This window comes from Mustelus asterias, chromosome 18 (genome assembly GCF_964213995.1).
Source record: "Mustelus asterias chromosome 18, sMusAst1.hap1.1, whole genome shotgun sequence".
Classification (NCBI taxonomy): domain Eukaryota; kingdom Metazoa; phylum Chordata; class Chondrichthyes; order Carcharhiniformes; family Triakidae; genus Mustelus; species Mustelus asterias.
The window spans coordinates 20,913,573-20,934,415 of record NC_135818.1 but is presented as its reverse complement, the minus strand read 5'-3'; the positions used below and the strand labels follow the sequence as shown (position 1 = coordinate 20,934,415).

At 49.0% G+C, this 20,843-nt stretch overlaps 1 protein-coding gene across 2 annotated transcripts in view; it reads left to right on the top strand.

Moving 5' to 3' along the window:
• The window catches only part of rad51b (RAD51 paralog B), a 544,759-nt gene extending 530,334 nt beyond the window's left edge, over nucleotides 1–14,425 (top strand). For both annotated transcript variants that reach the window (XM_078233499.1, XM_078233500.1), the window contains exon 11: nucleotides 12,260–14,425. In XM_078233499.1, the coding sequence (XP_078089625.1) occupies nucleotides 12,260–12,387 (128 nt within the window). In that variant the 3' untranslated portion in view covers nucleotides 12,388–14,425. The remainder of the gene's footprint in view (nucleotides 1–12,259) is intronic.
• Nucleotides 14,426–20,843: the final 6,418 nt, after the last annotated feature.

The following is a 20,843-nucleotide window of genomic DNA, read 5'->3' as shown; positions in this document are numbered from 1 at the left end:
CCACTCTTGTTCACATCCAGCTCTCTACATCACTTCACTTGACCCATGGTTTGAGGTCAGTTGTAGGGCCTGACTGCTCTTCTCCTCATCCCATTCCCCAGGCCTTCCTCCCCACATTGATCAAATTCAGCACAGACAAAATAACCTAGGACAGTCCTGGTCCTTGTTGCTAAACCAGTTCCTGGAGTTCTATTGGTTGTTGTACAGATGATTGAACTGCATTGATGTACCGTCATATTCTTGGGGAATACTGTAAACCTATGAGTTAATCTGGTGTTAGGATCTTGAACAAGAACCCCAAGATATATTATGAAGCCAGACTAGATCTCAAATTATCACTATTTCAGTTCCAAATAAGCAACTTTCCTCCTGTAGACTTAAATGCCACCTTAAATACAGTTAACAAATTCAGGCATACTTGCTATAAATGAGTGTTAAAAAGTCTTGGAGCTGTCAGAGAGACTTTGTGGAGAGAGCAGCTTACAGACTTCTGTCTTTAAACAGCTCCAGCCAGCAACTGAAAACTGAAACTAAATCAGCACAAAATTCTTGCTATAAACCTAGCTCCTCCCATTAACCAGATTATCACATGACTTTGCATAACCAAAAAAAACACCCAACTGCCATTCCTTTAATCAAAAAAACTCAGGGGGACCTTTTCATCTGTAAACAAAAACCCATCAGCTCTCTCCTAAGTAAACACTACATGGCTAAAATGAGTAATCATCCTGCTTTCCCAGCATCTGAGCTGTATTCCTTCCAAACATACCGACTCCCTGTAAAAAAAAACCTGAATTTAAAAACATTGCGCTTAAACATAAAATGTATCTATACCACAGTATCATCACACTGGTTGTGCAATAGATGAAAGATATTGTCTTGGAGAGTACTGTCCATCTGTACAGGATTTACCCCATGTACAGTAGATGTATAGGTTTGACTCCATGTACAATAGATGTACAGGAGTTACCCCATGTACTGGTCTCACCCTGTGTGAGGTATATGTAAGTGTACTGTCCTGTCTGTGATACATGTACTGGCACTGTCCAATATTCAGAAGTTGTGCCATATTTGGGGATTGCCATGTGTGTGGTGCATTTACAGAGGTAATCCCATGTGTGGTACCTGTGTACACATATGGGAATTACAATAGGTATACTGTGTGTATAAATTATCGCAGATAGGGTATAAACATGTTGGGTAGTGGTTGTAGTGGGTGGATATGGATGGAGTGTAAACGTGTAGGGGGTATCCTGGGATTGAGTGTAAATGTGTAGGAGGGTGGGGCTATCCCAGGATAGACTGGAAATGTGTAGGGGGTGTATCCGGGGATAGAGTGTAAATGTGTAGGGTGTGTGTCGGAGGATAGAGTGTAAATGTTTGGTGGGGGTGGGAGGGTGGTATCCCAGGATCGAGTGTAAACCAGAGTGCCGGTAATTCTTTCCACCAAAAGAGGGAAAACCGGAACGGAGAGGGATGCTGTGGCAATGCTTCTGTGAGCTGTTCAGTAAAGCATAGGCAGAATGTAACTGCACAGAGTCACTGTTCATTCACAGTTATTGTAGATCATTCTCCGGCAGGGTAAGGGTTACTCGCTGTGTAACTGAGAGTTCCTGTTTCTCCAACAGGGTAAGGGTTAGTTGTGCTAAATGTACAGAGTATCTGTTTCTTCATCAGAATACGGCTTAGTCACTGTTAATGTACAGAGTTCCTGCTTCTCCAACAAAGCTTAAATACAATGTGGGAGAGTTTCCAAATATGAGGTCATGCTTCTAACATTGGTAGCAAACAAAATTTGAGGCTCTTATGTTAATTGACTTTTAAAGCTATGAATAGCATTCAGTAAACACTTAATTAATTCAGAGCGCAGATAAGGGATTGATTGAAAATTTAACCTTCACATTCCAGAAGGCCAGTCATTAAATAATTATGCAACATCTGCACAATGAGTTAGGCACCATGTGCAAAGAGATCTGGCAGCTTCCAGGCCTTCACTGCAGCATATAATAAAGACTTACATTTTATCTGGTATCATGGTCAAATGATGACCCTGGACAGCATGGGAATTTGAGCAAAATGCTATGCATATGTATGAAGTGGCTCTCCATTTGATCACATATCCACAAAGTGGGCAAGGGAAGTGACTCCCAAACCTCAATGGTGTGCATCACCCACACACCAAACCTCAATGCGATTCCGTCACCCACACACCAAACCTCAATGAGATTCCACCACCCACACACCAAACCTCAATGAACCTTCGTCACCCACACACCAAACCTCAATGAGATTCCACCACCCACACACCAAACCTCAATGCGATTCCGTCACCCACAGGCCAAACCTCAATGAGATTCCACCATCCACACACCAAACCTCAATGCGATTCCGTCACCCACACACCAAACCTCAATGAGATTCCACCACCCACACACCAAACCCCAATGAACCTTCATCACCAACACACCAAACCTCAATGAGATTCCACCACCCACACACCAAACCTCAATGAGATTCCATCACCCACACAACACACCTCAATGCAATTCCACCACCCACACACCACACCTCAATGCAATTCCACCACCCACACACCAAACCTCAATGCGATTCCGTCACCCACAGGCCAAATCTCAATGAGATTCCATCACCCACACACCAAACCTCAATGAACCTTCGTCACCAACACACCAAACCTCAATGCGATTCCGTCACCCACGCACCAAACCTCAATGCAATTTCACCACCAACACACCAAACCTCAATGAGATTCTGTCACCCACACACCAAACCTCAATGAGATTCCATCACCCACACACCAAACCTCAATGCGATTCCGTCACCCACACACCGAACCTCAATGAGCCTTCGTCACCCACACACCAAACCTCAATGCGACTCCGTCACCCACACACCAAACCTCAATGAGCCTTCGTCACCCACACACCAAACCTCAATGAGATTCCATCACCCACACACCAAACCTCAATGAGATTCCATCACTCACACCAATCCTCAATGAGATTTCACCACCCACACACCAAACCTCAATGAGATTCCATCACTCACACCAAACCTCAATGAGATTTCACCACCCACACACCAAACCTCAATGAGATTCCATCACTCACACCAATCCTCAATGAGATTTCACCACCCACACACCAAACCTCAATGAGATTCCATCACCCACATACCAAACCTCAATGCGATTCCACCACCCACACACCAAACCTCAATGAGATTTCCTCATTCACATACACACAGCCTGTGCTCTCTCTCTCTCTGGGTCAGTCAGACCGAGCCCTGTGCCCTGTCTCTGGGTCAGTCACACACAGCCCTGGCCCACTTTCTGGGTCAGTCAGACAGAACCCTGTGTCCTCTCTCTATCTATCAGAGGCAATCCTGTGCACTCTCAGCAGCACACTGCGCAATTTAATTTACATGGCCCATCCCATTGCAGGCTGTAATTTTTATTCCTACTATCTGGGGAATCTGGCTCCTCTCTCTTGAGTCTGGGTGACATTTGGATTAATGGGGATGCGCATTACACATGTAGCCTGTCAAAAGCACACTGACTACGTCAAAGGTTGTGGGTTCAAACCCACTTCACGACTTGAGAACACTGAGGGAGGGTTATGTTGTTGGAGGCCTCATCTTCTTAGCAAAATATCTTACTTGTCTCATTCGTTCAGGTGGACCATAAAGCTCCCATGTGACTATTCAGAGAGTCTGGAGTTCTTCTGGACAACATTCCTTCTCCCAACCCACACTGCCAAGAGCAGATTAACCGTCTTTTTATCCCCTTGCTGTTTGTGGTACCTCACTGTGTACACAGACCTGTGTACAAAATTACCTGTCATATTGACTTAGAAAACAATGAGTGCGTTTCACTGTAAGTGAATTACACAATGAAATGCTGTGAAGCATTGTGACTAATACTTGTGGCTAATAAATAAATAGCTATATCTATATATATTACATTAAAAAATGCAAGGTGAAGTCTTAGTCCCCTCACATGACCAATGCTCATTCGCTGCGGTTCAATTGGCAACACTCTCACCTCTGAGTCAGAAGGTCACACGTTGAAGTCCCACTGCAGAGATTTGAGCACAGAATTCTAGGCTGACACTCCAGTGCAGCGCTGAGGGAGTGATACACAGGCAGAGGTGTGTTTGGATGAGATGTTAAAATGGAAAGCACTCCTGACGCCACAGGTGAACGTAAAAGATCCCCTGGCACTATTCGGAGAAGAACAAGCAGTGCTCCCCGGTGTTTACCCCAGAGAGCAGTGGATGCAATGTCGCTGAGTATTTTCAAGACTGAGATGCATAGATTGTTGGATTCCAGAGAAATCAAGGATTTCTGTGGATCAGGTACAAAAGTGGAGTTGAGATCAAGGTCAGCCATGGTCTTATTGAATGGTGGAGTGGGCTAGAGGGGCTGTAAGGCCAACTTCTGCTCCCACTTATGTGTCCTGACCAACATTTATACTTCAGCCAATGTCACCCAAATGGACCATGTGGTCATTATCACATTGCTGTTTATGGGAGTTTGCAATGTGCAAACTGGCTATGATGATTCCAACATCATAAATGACCAGGCTTCAGAAGTCCTTTGGTTAGAAAACACTTTGGAATGTCTTAAAGTTGTTAACAGTGGAATGAAAATGCAAGCTCATTAGGTTAATGACACAGTTGAATCCGATTCACAGCTTTTCTTCTCTCTCCTGCTTGGATCTAAGGCATTTGGGTAAAACAGGCACTTAATCAAACACTGGACTCCAGGCTTCCCCTGGACCTAATGATCACAGTGCATTCGTACAATTCTTACTGTCCCCAGTTCCTGGAATAACCCCAGGGAGTAAATCAACCAGGAACCTCACTTCCACACATCACCTGTCAAGCATTGCCAGGGAGCCTGGCACCTGGTCAAGATGCGAGCGGGCTCATCCATGGCGCTGTAGGGAAAGGGTTAATCAGACTGACTAGAATGAACACACTTCTGAGATACTCCTTCGACTGTAAGGAACTTCAGAGCAAGCAGAGGCATTATATTAAATATCGTAAAAGCAGAAAATACCAGAAACACTCAACAGGTCAGGCAGCATGTGTGGAAAGAGAAACAGAGTTAACATTTTATATTGAGAACCTTTCATCAGAACTCAATACAAGTTCTTTCTTTATTAACCAAGATGTTAGATGAAGCAAGGTAGGAGGACCCTTTTCTGTACTGTTTTAAGTAATTCCATGGAGTACTTCCATGGCTTCTTCACGCAGAGAGTGGTGGGAGTGTGGAATGAGCTGCCGGATAAAGTGGTAAATGCGGGGTCTCTTTTAACATTTAAGAAAAACTTGGACAGGTTCATGGATGAGAGGGGTGTGGAGGGATATGGTCCAAGTGCAGGTCAGTGGGACTAGGCAAAAAATGGTTCGGCACAGACAAGAAGGGCAAAAGGCCTGTTTCTGAGCTGTAATTTTCTATGGTTCTACTGCCAATGATATTCATTACACTATAGTAGCGTTAGCTTTTAACCATTGCTTGTAAAGTAAAGAAATTTGATTCCTAAAATTTGTACAATTTTAAAACAGTTAAAAGTGTACTGAAATTATAAGTATGTAACCACTTTATTGATGAGAAAAGTTAATAGGTGCCATAGGTAAGAAAGGGTTATTAATGTCAGCAGTACAGGCACAGGACAGACAGTAACTTGCTTTCTACCAAAGCAGGGAGGAAAGATTTATTTCATTAGAAGGGAGGCCTTGAAGCCCCACTTAAGATAAACACTTACCTGAGAAATACCACAGCATGAAGTTGGAAAGTCAGCAAGTGTAATTCCCATCGTCGAGGAAGGGGAGTTAGAAACAGAGATGGCATGGTGGCACAGTGGTTAGCACTGCTGCCTCTCAGTGCCAGGGACCTGGGTGCGATTCCCAGCTTGGGTCACTGTCTGTGTGGAGTTTGCATGTTCTCCCCGTGTCTGCGTGGGTTTCCTCCGGGTGCTCCAGCTTTCTCCCACAATCCAAAGATGTGCGGGTTAGGTTGATTGGCCATGTTAAATTGCCCCTTAGTGTCAGGGGGTTAGTAGGGTAAATAAGTAGGGTTATGGGGGTAGGGCCTGGGTAGGACTGTGGCTGGTGCAGACTCAATGGGCCGAATGGCCTTCTTCTGCACTGTCGGGATCCTATGATTAATTAAAGAACAGAAAATTCTGGAAAAACATAACAGGCCAGGCAGTACCTGTGGAAAGAGAAAGAGATGTTTCAGGTCAATGCCCTCTCACTAGAGCATGCTTTGAAGAACAAAAGCAAAATACTGCAGATGCTGGTGATCTGAGATAAAAATGCTGGAAAAGCTCAGCAGGCCTGGAAACATCTGTGGCGGGAGAAACAAGAGTTAACGTTTCGAGTTCAATATGACTTCTTCAATCACGTAGCATGAATTTAGAGAGGCAAAGACAAAACCCAGTGCTGAATTGCTGAAGAAGTTGATAAGGTAGATTGAAAACACTATTTTCTCTGGTGACAAAGTTCGGAACAAGGGGGCACAATCTTAAAAATTAGAGAGAGGCTCTTCAGAGGTGATGGAAGAAAGCATTTCTTTACATTGAGAGTAGTGAAAATCTGGAACTTTCTAACCCCTGCCACCCCCCCGCCCCCCCCCCCCCCCCCCCCCAATCCCCGAAAAAGCCATAGTGACTTTCAGGTGTGAAAGATTTTTGTTGGACGGGTATTAAGGGTTACGGAACTGAGCCAGGTAGATGGGGTTAAGATACACGTGACCTATGTGCTCACTGAATGTTGGTACAGGCTTGAGGGACTGGGATGAATGGCCTCCTCTTGTTCCCAAGCTCCTCTGAATGGAACAGAAAGAAAGCCACCTTAAAAACATGCAAATTGCCACATAAGAGGGGTGAAGAGAAGGTATAAAATGTGGTTGTTGGGATAAGTTGGAATTTGATTAAGATGGTCATGTTATAGTCCAAGATCTGAATTGTGAACATGTCGTAAAGTTTGATTTCTTCGGCTAAAACTCAGGAGGTTTTGTTGTAAATGTTGCAGTCGGTGTATGTTCAATTATGGTCATCTGTATTGTATTTAATAATTTGGGACACGTAACACTTAAGTGTTGCAAACCTTATTGATTAGAGGGGTAAATAATAGTAAGAACACACATATTTACCCTTCTCCTAACAGTACATCCATGCCCGTGTGCAAAGATGCACCCACACAAAAGCCTGATCTTCCTCTGCCTGGAGGCCACACAGCGCAGGAAAGGGGAATCTCTGGATTGAGATCACCTCTGCTAACTTTTGATGCACTCCACCCATCCAATTTGCTATCCACCGCCACCCACCCCCCCCACCTCCCCAGCTTAAAAAAATGACGAGGCCAGTCGCAGCATTATCATTGAACTTACATAGAATCTACAGCACAGGGACGGCAATCTGCCCAGTAAGTCTATGCCTTTATTTATACATACAGGTCTCCTCCCACCCTACGTCATGCCCATCAGCATATCCTTTTGTTCCTTTCTCCCAACTTCCCCTTAAATGTATGTAACCCCCTGCTGACCACTATATGGGGCTACTATTTAAATATTCAATCAACAGGATCCCGAATTCCTAGCGGTTGATGTTGCTTTGGCTAATTCCCTGTTTACCCATAAATGTCAGTACTGTAAGTCGGAATATCAAAAATAAATTTAATAACACATATCATTAACAGACATAAAACAGTGAGCTCTGATCTATAACCGTTGGTGCACATATGGGGAAACTCATCCTCCGTAACACATTCGTAGATACTGATCCGGTTGGACTGTATAGTCCCCACCAGTTACTCACGACACCCACACACACAGTCCAGGAGAGACACACGTGTGGAAGATGATGCCGCAGGAGGCAGAGGTGCCGCGAGCTATCCGTGCAGCAACGTAGGTCGAGTGCGCCGAATGCTGTCCTCCTCGGCAGTAATGAAAAGAACAGGCAGGGGAACGCCTGGCTGCCTCTCACTCCAAACCGAATTCTCCCTGCCTGGAAAAAGCTCTCTCTCTCTTCAGCTCTGCACCTTCAGCTCTGCACCTTCAGCCCTGCACCTTCAGCTCTCTCTCGTCAGCTCTGCACCTTCAGCTCTGCTTCACTTCCTGGCGCCTTTTTTTTTCTCCCGCCCCCAGAGCAATCCCATTGGCCCAGCCCACATCACTCAACCAACAGCATCCTGTTTACAGCACCCACCCGGCAAACAGGACACTGAAGCCCACCAGGGACAAAGAACTTTTCCTCAGTCCCTTACATGTATCCATGCGCTTGACCTCAACTACTCCATGTGGTGACGGGATCCATATTCAAGAATTTTCTCCTGAATTCCTGATTGGATTTATTAGAGACCATCTTATATTTATGACTTTTTATTTGGTATAGAACATAGAACAGTACAGCACAGAACAGGCCCTTCGGCCCACGATGTTGTGCTGAGCTTTATCTGAAACCAAGATCAAGCTATCCCACTCCCTATCATCCTGGTGTGCTCCATGTGCCTATCCAATAACCGCTTAAATGTTCCTAAAGTGTCTGACTCCACTATCACCGCAGGCAGTCCATTCCACACCCCTACTACTCTCTGCGTAAAGAACCTACCTCTGATATCCTTCCTATATCTCCCACCATGAACCCTATAGTTATGCCCCCTTGTAATAGCTCCATCCACCCGAGCAAATAGTCTTTGAACGTTCACTCTATCTATCTCCTTCATCATTTTATAAACCTCTATTAAGTCTCCCCTCAGCCTCCTCCGCTCCAGAGAGAACAGCCCTAGCTCCCTCAACCTTTCCTCATAAGACCTACCCTCCAAACTAGGCAGCATCCTGGTAAATCTCCTCTGCACGCTTTCCAGCGCTTCCACATCCTTCTTATAGTGCGGTGACCAGAACTGCACACAATATTCCAAATGTGGTCTCACCAAGGCCCTGTACAGTTGCAGCATAACCCCATGGCTCTTAAACTCCAACCCCCTGTTAATAAAAGCTGACACACTATAGGCCTTCTTCACAGCTCTATCCACTTGAGTGGCAACCTTTAGAGATCTGTGGATTTGGACCCCAAGATCTCTCTGTTCCTCCACAGTCTTCAGAACCCTACCTTTGACCCTGTAATCCACATTTAAATTAGTCCTACCAAAATGAATCACCTCGCATTTATCAGGGTTAAACTCCATTTGCCATTTTTCAGCCCAGCTTTGCATCCTATCTATGTCTCTTTGCAGCCTACAACAGCCCTCCACCTCATCCACTACTCCACCAATCTTGGTGTCATCAGCAAATTTACTGATCCACCCTTCAGCCCCCTCCTCTAAGTCATTAATAAAAATCACAAAGAGCAGAGGACCAAGCACTGATCCCGGTGGCACTCTGCTAGCAACCTGCCTCCAATCCGAAAATTTTCCATCCACCACCACCCTCTGTCTTCGATCAGACAGCCAGTTACCTATCCAATCGGCCAACTTTCCCTCTATCCCACACCTCCTCACTTTCATCATAAGCCGACCATGGGGACCTTATCAAACGCCTTACTAAAATTCATGTATATAACATCAACTGCCCTACCTTCATCAACACACTTAGTTACCTCCTCAAAAAAATTCTATCAAATTTGTGAGGCACGACTTGCCCTTCACGAATCCGTGCTGACTATCCCGGATTAATCCGCATCTTTCTAAATGGTCGTAAATCCCATCCCGAAGGACCTTTTCCATCAATTTACCAACCACCGAAGTAAGACTAACCGGTCTATAATTACCAGGGTCATTTCTATTCCCTTTCTTAAACAGAGGAACAACATTCGCCACTCTCCAGTCCTCTGGCACCATCCCCATGGACAGCGAGGACCCAAAGATCAAAGCCAAAGGCTCTGCAATCTCATCCTTTGCCTCCCAAAGAATCCTAGGATATATTTCATCAGGCCCAGGGGACTTATCGACCTTCAGTTTATTCAAAACTGCCAGGACATCCTCCCTCCGAACATCTATTTCCTCCAGCCTATTAGCCTGGAACACCTTCTCTTCCTCAAAAACATGGCCCCTCTCCTTGGTGAACACTGAAGAAAAGTATTCATTCATCACCTCGCCTATCTCTACTGACTCCATACACAAGTTCCCACTACTGTCCTTGACTGGCCCTAACCTCACCCTGGTCATTCTTTTATTCCTCACATAAGAGTAAAAAGCCTTGGGGTTTTCCTTAATCCGACCCGCCAAGGACTTCTCATGTCCCCTCCTAGCTCTCCTAAGCCCCTTTTTCAGCTCGTTCCTTGCTAACTTGTAACCCTCAATCGAGCCATCTGAACCTTGTTTCCTCATCCCTACATAAGCTTCCCTCTTCCTTTTCACAAGACATTCCACCTCTTTCATGAACCATGGTTCCCTCACTCGGCCATTTCCTCCCTGCCTGACAGGGACATACCTATCAAGGACACCCAGTATTTGTTCTTTGAAAAAGTTCCACTTTTCATTAGTGCCTTTCCCTGACAGTTTCTGTTCCCAACTTATGCCCCCTAATTCTTGCCTAATCGCATCATAATTACCTCTCCCCCAATTGTAAACCTTGCCCTGCCATACGACCCTATCCCTCTCCATTGCAATAACAAAAGACTCCGAATTGTGGTCACTATCTCCAAAGTGCTCTCCCACAACCAAATCTAACACTTGGCCCGGTTCATTTCCCAGTACCAAATCCAATGTGGCCTCACCTCTTGTCGGCCTATCCACATATTGTGTCAGGAAACCCTCCTGCACACACTGCACAAAAACTGCCCCATCCGAACTATTTGACCTACAAAGGTTCCAATCAATATTTGGAAAGTTAAAGTCCCCCATGACAACTACCCTGTGACCCCCACACATATCCATAATCTGCTTAGCAATTTCTTCCTCCACATCTCTATAACTATTTGGGGGCCTATAGTAAACTCCTAACAACGTGACCGCTCCTTTCCTATTTCTAACCTCAGCCCATATTACCTCAGTGTGCAGATCCCCCTCGAAGTGCCTTTCTGCAGCCGTTAAACTGTCCTTGATTAACAATGCTACTCCTCCACCTCTTTTACCAGCTTCCCTACACTTACTGAAACATCTATACCCCGGAACATCCAACAACCATTCCTGTCCTTGTTCTACCCACGTCTCCGTAATGGCCACAACATCGTAGTCCCAAGTACCAATCCACGCCCCAAGTTCATCTACCTTGTTCCGGATGCTCCTTGCATTGAAGTAGATACACTTCAACCCAGCTTCCTGTCTACCGGTACCCACCCTTGACCCTGATACCTTCCCCAATACCTCACCACCCTCAACACTGACTTCTGGTCTACAACTCCTTTTCCCACTCCCCTGACAAATTAGTTTAAACCCCCCTGAAGAGCCGTATCAAATTTCCCTCCCAGGATCCCCAATGAATGGAAACATCTTCTCTACATCTACCCTATCAACCTTCTTCATGATTTTAAGGATCTCTATCTTCTTCACTCTCTGAAAAAGCCCCAGTTTTTTCAGACTCCTCAGAGGTATAAGCTTTTAGTTCTGATATCATCTTTGTAAATCTCCTCCCACTTTTTCCAATGCCTCTAATATCGAGCTCAGAACTGTGCGAAATGCTCCGAGTGTGAGGTCAACTCACTGAATGTAGAATCGTAGAACCCCCACAGTGCAGAAAGAGGCCATTCGGCCCATCAAGGCTACACCAATATCATCAGGAGAGGGTCAATGTTCCCTGACCCAGGCCATCAGTGCAGATGAAACATTCCGAGAGTGGCGAAAGTTTGATCTGTTTTGGTCTGACACTCGATCCTGGGTTGGTATCCCCATAACCGCACATATTTACCCTGCTAAGTTTCCTGATACTAAGGGGCAATTTAGCATGGCCAATCACCCTAACCCGTACATCTTTGGAGTGTGGGAGGAAACCAGAGAACCCGGAGGAAACCCATGCAGACACGGGGAGAACGTGCAAACTCCACACAGTGACCCGAGGCCGGAATTGAACCCGGGTCTCAGGCACTGTGAGGCAGCAGTGCTAACCACTGTGCCGAATTCAATATAGATTAGCAATCAGCCTGGCTGATCTCTGGGCTAGATGGCTGAAAACTACATTGGGCCATTGAGAAAGCTCTTCAGATAATACGATTTGGCAGATTTGGAAACAGTCTGGGGGTTCACACTTTGGTAAATTAAGTCCCCAGTTTAATTCCTCTGTCTTTCTTCTCCAGATAAAGGTGACCGACGCAGTTTGTCCATTGAGGGTACAGATCCTGGACTTCAGCCAATCGGAGTCCGGAGCTCGTTCGCTTACTGCTCAGACCCGGACCTGCCTGGCTTAAGCCAGGCCAAGGACTGACCAACCCAGGATCAACCAAGCCCTGACCAACCCAGGATCAACCAAGCCTGACCAACCCAGGATCAACCAAGCCTGACCAACCCAGGATCAACCAAGCCTGACCAACCCAGGATCAACCAAGCCCTGATCAACCCAGGATCAACCAAGCCTGACCAACCCAGGATCAACCAAGCCTGACCAACCCAGGATCAACCAAGCCTGACCAACCCAGGATCAACCAGGCCTGACCAACCCAGGATCAACCAAGCCTGACCAACCCAGGATCAACCAAGCCTGACCAACCCAGGATCAACCAAGCCTGACCAACCCAGGATCAACCAAGCCTGACCAACCCAGGATCAACCAGGCCTGACCAACCCAGGATTGAGTGTCAGCCCAAAACAGACCAAGCTTCCTCCACTCTCGGAACATTTCATCTGCAGTGATGGCCTGGGTCGGGGAACATTGATCTTCTCCTGATGATATTGGGACTGGGACTGCCTGCTGAATGGAAGACACAATGCACTTGGTCACCATGGCCCCTGAATTATTCACTCGGGAAGCCATGGACTGTTGGCACAGAGTATGGAAGCTGGGAGTCACGGACATCGGATTAAAACATGGGGTACAGTGAATGTATCAGGAAGATGCCACCAAAGAACAGCCATGGACTGTCCATAAACTGAGTTAAGGAACACCCTTCAGCTGAGTTTTAACCAAGCTTCACGCTATTTGGCAGTTTAAATAAATAAAAGCTCAATTTGTGAATGTGCTGCATTGAGGTTCGGACACCTCCGATCACAGGTCAATAATCGCCACTGGACATAGTGAGAGAGGACCGGGCCACACTGCGAGAAGGTCTGGATCACATACAGATAATGGTGACATGGGTTGGGGTAATATGGCGGATGGGGAGGTGGGGGTAATCTGTACCCCGGCAGTCAGAGAGGATGACGCAATGCTTGTGGGATGGGTGACTGGCGGAGGAGACACAAACAGGAGGAAGGACTCGCTGAGGGCTGTCAGCAGCCCAGTGTTTGACGTTGAAGCTGGAATTAGCATTTCTGATTTTCCGGGCTTCACAGTAACGTAAGTAAAATTGGGAGGGGTGCTGTGGAGAACACAACTAGCAGCGGCCCTTTTAAGAGCACAGGGCCAGCTGCTGAGCACCTGACAACACTGAACTCACTCCACGCGGAGCATACCGCGGTCAGCACAGTCTAGTCCAGCCGAAAATACATCAGACCCCCCCCGGGTTGAGGAACAGTTCTGACCCTTATGCCAGGCCACATACCTCTGGCATGGAATGTCTGACTGGGCCTTTGCTGTGTCTGTTTTAGACCTGTACAATTGCCTCCACACTGAACAAGCACTTTACCACAGAGAGGCTCTTCAGCATGAGTTACAGAGCACGAGTTAGACCAGTTAGCTCCTGACAAGTCTCTACCACAGGGAATTGCATCCCTTCTGAGGAATATCGTTCAGTGAGCTGGCCTAGATAATGGGGGACCAATGGATCCATTACACTGTGCTGCTGCCACGTGTGGTACTTACCATGAAGGCTTTGTTCCTGGCCTGTACTTTGATGGTTGTTACTGGAGGTTTCAACACACAACCTTCCACCTCGAAAGCCCCGCCTGGTCAAGTTGCCATTTTGCCCCCTCCCCTCCCCAATGTTTCATATCTCAAACCACATTCATGTGAAAGGAGGGGCGGAGTTATGATTTTCTCCCAGAATGCACAGGGACACCAGAACAATGAATGTTTGGCAACCCTAACACCAGACGGCACATGGCCCCTGGTCCCGTTCACTCCCCTGTGACTCCGACAAGGCAACTGCTCACAAACCTGTCTCTGAAAGCTAGTTCTTGTGCCTTGGACACAGGAAAGGCACCCCAATTAACAGTGTTGATCAGCAATATCCCATCAGTCCAACAGATTTGTGCCAATAAAGAGTTAAATTAAATCTAGTGCATTGTATCATTTAATTTGCTCTGTATTGTACATAACCTGGAGAGTCTCTATTCACAGCAACTGTCTACAGAGTGCACAACACAGGTGTCCAAATAATGTGTACACAAACCTGGCACTCAGTACACAGGCCCACGAGTTAATGTTCACACAGGGTGCCTGCATAGCAACCCAGGAGTTTTTGTTTAGACTTTGCCTGTACAGTCCCAGGTTTGTGTTTACACTGTATGCACAGACACAAGGACTGTGTTTACACTGGGTGTACAGACGTGTGGAATGTGTTTACACTGTGTGCGCAGACCTGGGGTCTGTGTTTACACAGTGCGTGCAGTCCTGTGGGTCTGTGTTTACACTGTGTGCACAGACCTGTGGGTCTGTGTTTACACTGTATGCGCAGACCTGGGGGTCTGTGTTTACACTGTGTGCGCAGTCCTGTGGGTCTGTGTTTACACTGTGTGCGCAGACCCGGGGTCTGTGTTTACACTGAGTGTGCAGACCCGGGAGTCTGTGTTTACACTGTGTGCGCAGTCCTGTGGGTCTGTGTTTACACTGCGTGCGCAGACCCGGGAGTCTGTGTTTACACTGTGTGCGCAGTCCTGTGGGTCTGTGTTTACACTGCGTGCGCAGACCCGGGAGTCTGTGTTTACACTGTGTGCGCAGACCCGGGGTCTGTGTTTACACTGAGTGTGCATACCCGGGGGTCTGTGTTTACCCTGTGTGCGCAGACCCGGGGTCTGTGTTTACACTGTGTGCACAGTCCTGTGGGTCTGTGTATACTGCATTTAGACCCGGGGGGTCTGTGTTTACACTGTGTGCGCAGACCCGGGGGTCTGTGTGTTCATTGTGTGCGCAGACCCAGGGGTCTGTGTTTACACCGTGTGTGCAGTCCTGTGGGTCTGTGTTTACACTGCATTTAGACCCGGGGGTCTGTGTTTACACTGTGTGCGCAGTCCTGTGGGTCTGTGTTTCCACTGCATTTAGACCCGGGGGTCTGTGTTTACACTGTGTTCGCAGTCCTGTGGGTCTGTGTTTACACTGCATTTAGACCCGGGGGTCTGTGTTTCCACTGTGTGCACAGTCCTGTGGGTCTGTGTTTCCACTGCATTTAGACCCGGGGGTCTGTGTTTACACTGTTCACAGTCCTGTGGGTCTGTGTTTACACTGTGTGCACAGTCCTGTGGGTCTGTGTTTACACTGTGTGCACAGTCCTGTGGGTCTGTGTTTACACTGTGTGCACAGTCCTGTGGGTCTGTGTTTACATTGTGTGCACAGACCCGAGGGTCTGTGTTTTTTCACTGTGTGTGCAGTCCTGTGGGTCTGTATTTACACTGTGTGCGCAGACCCGGGGTCTGTGTTTACACTGTGTGCGCAGACCTGTGGGTCCATGTTTACACTGTGTGCGCAGACCTGTGGGTCTGTGTTTACACTGTGTGCGCAGACCTGTGGGTCTGTGTTTACACTGTGTGCGCAGTCCTGTGGGTCTGTGTTTACACTGTGTGCGCAGTCCTGTGGGTCTGTGTTTACACTGTGTGCGCAGTCCTGTGGGTCTATGTTTACACTGTATGCGCAGTCCTGTGGGTCTGTGTTTACACTGTGTGCAGACCCGGGGGTCTGTGTTTACGCTGTGTGCGCAGTCCTGTGGGTCTGTGTTTACACTGTATGCTCAGTCCTGTGGGTCTGTGTTTACACTGTGTGCGCAGACCCGGGGTCTGTGTTTACACTGTGTGCGCAGACCCGGGGGTCTGTGTTTACACTGTGTGCGCAGTCCTGTGGGTCTGTGTTTACATTGTGTGCGCAGTCCTGTGGGTCTGTGTTTACACTGTGTGTGCAGCCCTGTGGGTCTGTGTTTACACTGTGCGCAGACCTGTGGGTTTGTGTTTACACTGTGTGTGCAGACCTGTGGATCTGTGTTTATACCGTGTGCGCAGACCTGTGGATCTGTGTTTACACTGTGTGCGCAGACCTGTGGGTTTGTGTTTACACTGTGTGTGCAGACCTGTGGATCTGTGTTTATACCGTGTGCGCAGACCTGTGGATCTGTGTTTACACTGTGTGCGCAGACCTGTGGATCTGTGTTTACACTGTGTGCACAGACCTGTGGATCTGTGTTTACACTGTGTGCACAGACCTGTGGATCTGTGTTTACACTGTGTGCGCAGACCGGGGTTTATGTTTACGCTGTGGGCCCAATTTTACCATTTTCACTCTAAGTGCTGAATCTGGGCGTAATGCGGATCCGACTTGGAAATCTGCTTTCAGGCGCCCCCATACGCACTCAGCCTGAAAAAAAATTTGTGGATCCCATTTGCGCTGTGGGCGGGGCTTAGTGCGGCCAAAATAGTCGAAGCTCTGAACTGTGCATGCACAGTTAGAAAATAATTTGAAGAAGTGCGCCCGTGTCACATCGCTCCCAGGCCGCAGAAAGCAGAGAAAGCGGCCCGGGAGTGAAAAGCGGGAGCGATGGCCCCCACAGACATCACTGTCCCCCTTATTCACTCCCCCACTACCCACACACATCGCAGTCCCCATTATCAACCCCTCCCGCTTGCCCCTCTTCCCCCCCCCTTCCACCGATCGCCCGCAGAGTGGCAGCAGATCCCCCAGGCCCACCCCCCCCGCGCCCCCACCAGAGATCCATCTGACCCCCCCCCCCCCCACCAGTGAGCGATCGGGCCTCCCCCCGTAAGAGATACATCTTACCTGCCTCCCTCCTCCCCCCGGCCCCCAGACAACGATCTGGCCTCACTCCTCCCCCGCACCACTGATCTGAGTCAGAGAGCCGTTGGAAGCTCTGAACTCGCCTCTTCAGAAGCTGGGGTGCCCAATTCAGACTTTTATTTAGCAGGTCCATTACGGCACGGTTCCGGATTGGCAAACGCGGTGGTAACGGGGGAAATGCTGATAAAGTTGGGCGGGCAGTTCATTAATTCAATTTAAATGCATGCAAATGCATTTAAATTGTCATTGCGCCCGTTTTGGGTGCGAATCAGATTGCCACCATTCCCGGGTTTTGGTAAAGTGGCAATCTGCGCGGACGAGGGCGTGTATCGCGTTAATGGCCTCACACCCGACTTTACCACGTTTTCGTGCCCGTTTTCTGGCGCGGCGCAATGGTAAAATCGGGCCCTGTGCGTGCAGACCTGTGGGTCTGTGTATACACTGTGCGCGCAGATCCAGGAGTCTGTGTTTACACTGCATACGCAGACCCAGGGGTCTGTGTTTACAGTGTGTGCAGACCTGTGGGTCTATGTTTACACTGTGGGCCCGATTTTACCATTTTCATTCTAAGTGCCAAATCTGGGCGCAGTACAGATCCGACTTAGAAATCCGCTTTCAGGCGCCCCCATACGCTCTGAGCCATTTCCAGTCCCATTCAGGCTGTGGGCGGGGCTTAGCGCAGCCGGAACGATCGGAGCTCTGAGCTGCGCATGCGCAGTTTTTTTAAAATTGGAAAAAGTGCGCCCATGTCGGATCTCTCCCGAGCCGCAGAAAGCAGAGAAAGCGGCCCGGGAGTGACAAGCGGGAGCGAGGGTGTATCTCGAGGGGGGGGGGGGCGCAGATGAGTCTCTGGTTGGGGGGGGGGAGATGGATCTCTAGTGGGGGGGGGGGCAGATGGATCTCTAGTGGGGGTGCAGGGGGCACAGGGGGGTCCGCTGCCACTCTGCGGGCGATCGGTGGGAGGGTGGGGGGCGGGGTGGCGATCGGTCTGGGTAGCGGGGGATGGTGGATAAGGGGGACAGTGATGTGTGTGTGTGTCCCTTATTTCCCCCCCCCCCCCCACTACCCAGACCGATCGCCACCACTGCCCCCCTCCCCCCCACCGATCGCCTGCAGAGTGGCAGCGGACCCCCCTGCCCCCCCCACCAGAGATCCATCTGCCCCCCCACCAGAGATCCATCTGCCCCGCCCCCCCCCCTCCCCGAGATACATCTTACCCGCCTCCCTCCTCCTCCCCTTCAAGACAACGATCCGGCCTCACTCCCTCCCCCACCCCTCCCAAGACAACGATCCGGCCTCACTCCCTCCCCCCTCCCACAGAGAATGGTCTGGCCTCATTCTTCCACCCCCCCCCCCACCCCCAGACGACGATCTGGCCTCACTTCCCCCTCCCACCCCTGACAACGAACTTGCCTCACTTCCCCTCCCCCCCTCCGCCCCCCCAGAGAATGGTCTGGCCTTACCTCACTCCCACCGCTCTCCCCCCCCCCCCCCCCCCCACCAGAGATACATCTGATCCTCCTCCTCCCCTCCCAACCAGACAACGATATGGCCTCACTCCCCTCCTCCCCCCTCCAACAAGAGAATGATCACCCACCTCCACCTCCACCCCCCCACCACTGATCTCAGTCAGCCATTGGAAACACCGAACGCGTTCTTCAGAGGCTGGAGCACCCGACTCAGACTTTTATTTAGCAGGTCCCTAAAAGCGCGGTTCTGGATCGGCAAACGCGGTGGTAAAGGGGGAATGCTGATAGAGTTGGGCGGGCAGTTCATTAATTCAATTTAAATGCATGCATTTGGGCGCGGAACGGATCCCCGCCATTCGCGGGTCTCGGTAAAGTGGCGATCTGCACGGACACGGGTGCAGATAGCGATAAAGGCCTCACACCCAACTTTACCATGATTGCGCGCCTGAAAACGGGAGCAAATTGTTGGTAAAATCAGGCCGTGTGTGTGTGCAGACCGAGGGTCTGTGTTTACACTCTGCACGTAGACCCGGGAGTCTGTGTTTACACTGTGCACGCAGACCTGTGGGTCTGTGTTTACACTGTGCACGCAGACCTGTGGGTCTGTGTTTACACTGTGCGCGCAGACCCGGGAGTCTGTGTTTACACTGTGTGCGCAGACCCGGGGGTCTGTGTTTACACTGCATGCGCAGACCCAAGGGTCTGTGTTACACTGCATGCGCGGGACCCGGGAGTCTGTGTTTACACTTTAGGCAGACCAGGAGTCTGTGTTTGCACTGTGCACGCAGATCTGGGAGTCTGTGTTTACACTGTGTGCGCAGACCCGGGGGTCTGTGTTTACACTGTGCGCAGACCCATGTGTCTGTGTTTACACTGTGTGCGCAGTCCTGTGGGTCTGTGTTTACACTGTGTGCGCAGTCCTGTGGGTCTGTGTTTACACGGTGCGCAGACCCAGGGGTCTGTTTACACTGTGTGCGCAGACCCAGGGCTCTGTGTTTACACTGTGTGCGCAGACCCGGGGGTCTGTGTTTACACTGTGCGCGCAGTCCCATGGGTTTGTGTTTACACTGTGTGCGCAGACCTCTGGGTCTGTGTTTACACTGTGCACGCAGTCCTGTGGGTCTGTGTTCACACTGTGTGCGCAGACCTGTGGGTCTGTGTTTACACTGTGTCCACAGTCCTGTGGGTCTGTGTTTGCATTGTGTGCGCAGTCCTGTGGGTCTGTGTTTGCATTGTGTGTGCAGTCCTGTGGGTCTGTGTTTACACTGTGTGCGCAGTCCTGTGGGTCTGTGTTTACACTGTGTCCACAGTCCTGTGGGTCTGTGTTTGCATTGTGTGCGCAGTCCTGTGGGTCTGTGTTTGCATTGTGTGTGCAGTCCTGTGGGTCTGTGTTTACACTGTGTGCGCAGTCCTGTGGGTCTGTGTTTACACTGTGCGCACAGTCCTGTGGGTCTGTGTTTACACTGTGCGTGCAGTCCTGTGGGTCTGTGTTTGCATTGTGTGTGCAGTCCTGTGGGTCTGTGTTTACACTGTGCGCACAGTCCTGTGGGTCTGTGTTTACACTGTGCGCACAGTCCTGTGGGTCTGTGTTTACACTGTGCATGCAGTCCTGTGGGTCTGTGTTTACACTGTGCGTGCAGTCCTGTGGGTCTGTGTTTGCACTGTGTGTGCAGTCCCGTGTGTCTGTGTTTGCAAGCTGGCACTGTGCTATCAACAAAAGTACAATACTGCAGATGCTAAAAATCTGAAATAAAAACAAAATGCTGAAAACCCTAAGTGACAGTGTGAGGGAGCTGGATTAACATCAGTAGAGTTACAGTCAGTAACACAGGGTGCTGGGGGAGAGGGGTTACTGAGTGACAGTGTGAGGGAGCTGGAATAACATCAGTAGAGATACAGTCAGTAACACAGGGTGCTGGGGAGAGGTGTTACTGAGTGACAGTGTGAGGGAGCTGGATTAACATCAGTAGAGATACAGTCAGTAACACAGGGTGCTGGGGGAGAGGGGTTACTGAGTGACAGTGTCACTCAGAAACCCTAAGCTCTGGAATTTGCTCCCTAAACCTCTCTGCCCCTCTACCTCAGTTTCCTGCTTTAAGACACTCCTTAAAACTCACCTGACTGAATATCTCCTTACGTGGCTCCATGCCACATTTTGCTTTACAATGCTCCTGTGAAGTACTTTGGCGTGTGTCACTATGACAGAGGTGCTATATAAATGCAACTTGTTGCAGATGTATCACCTGCACAGTAAGGGAAGGGTTGGCCAATTCGTTTTAACTTGCCACAACCTCTGACTGACACAGCGTTACTCCCAGT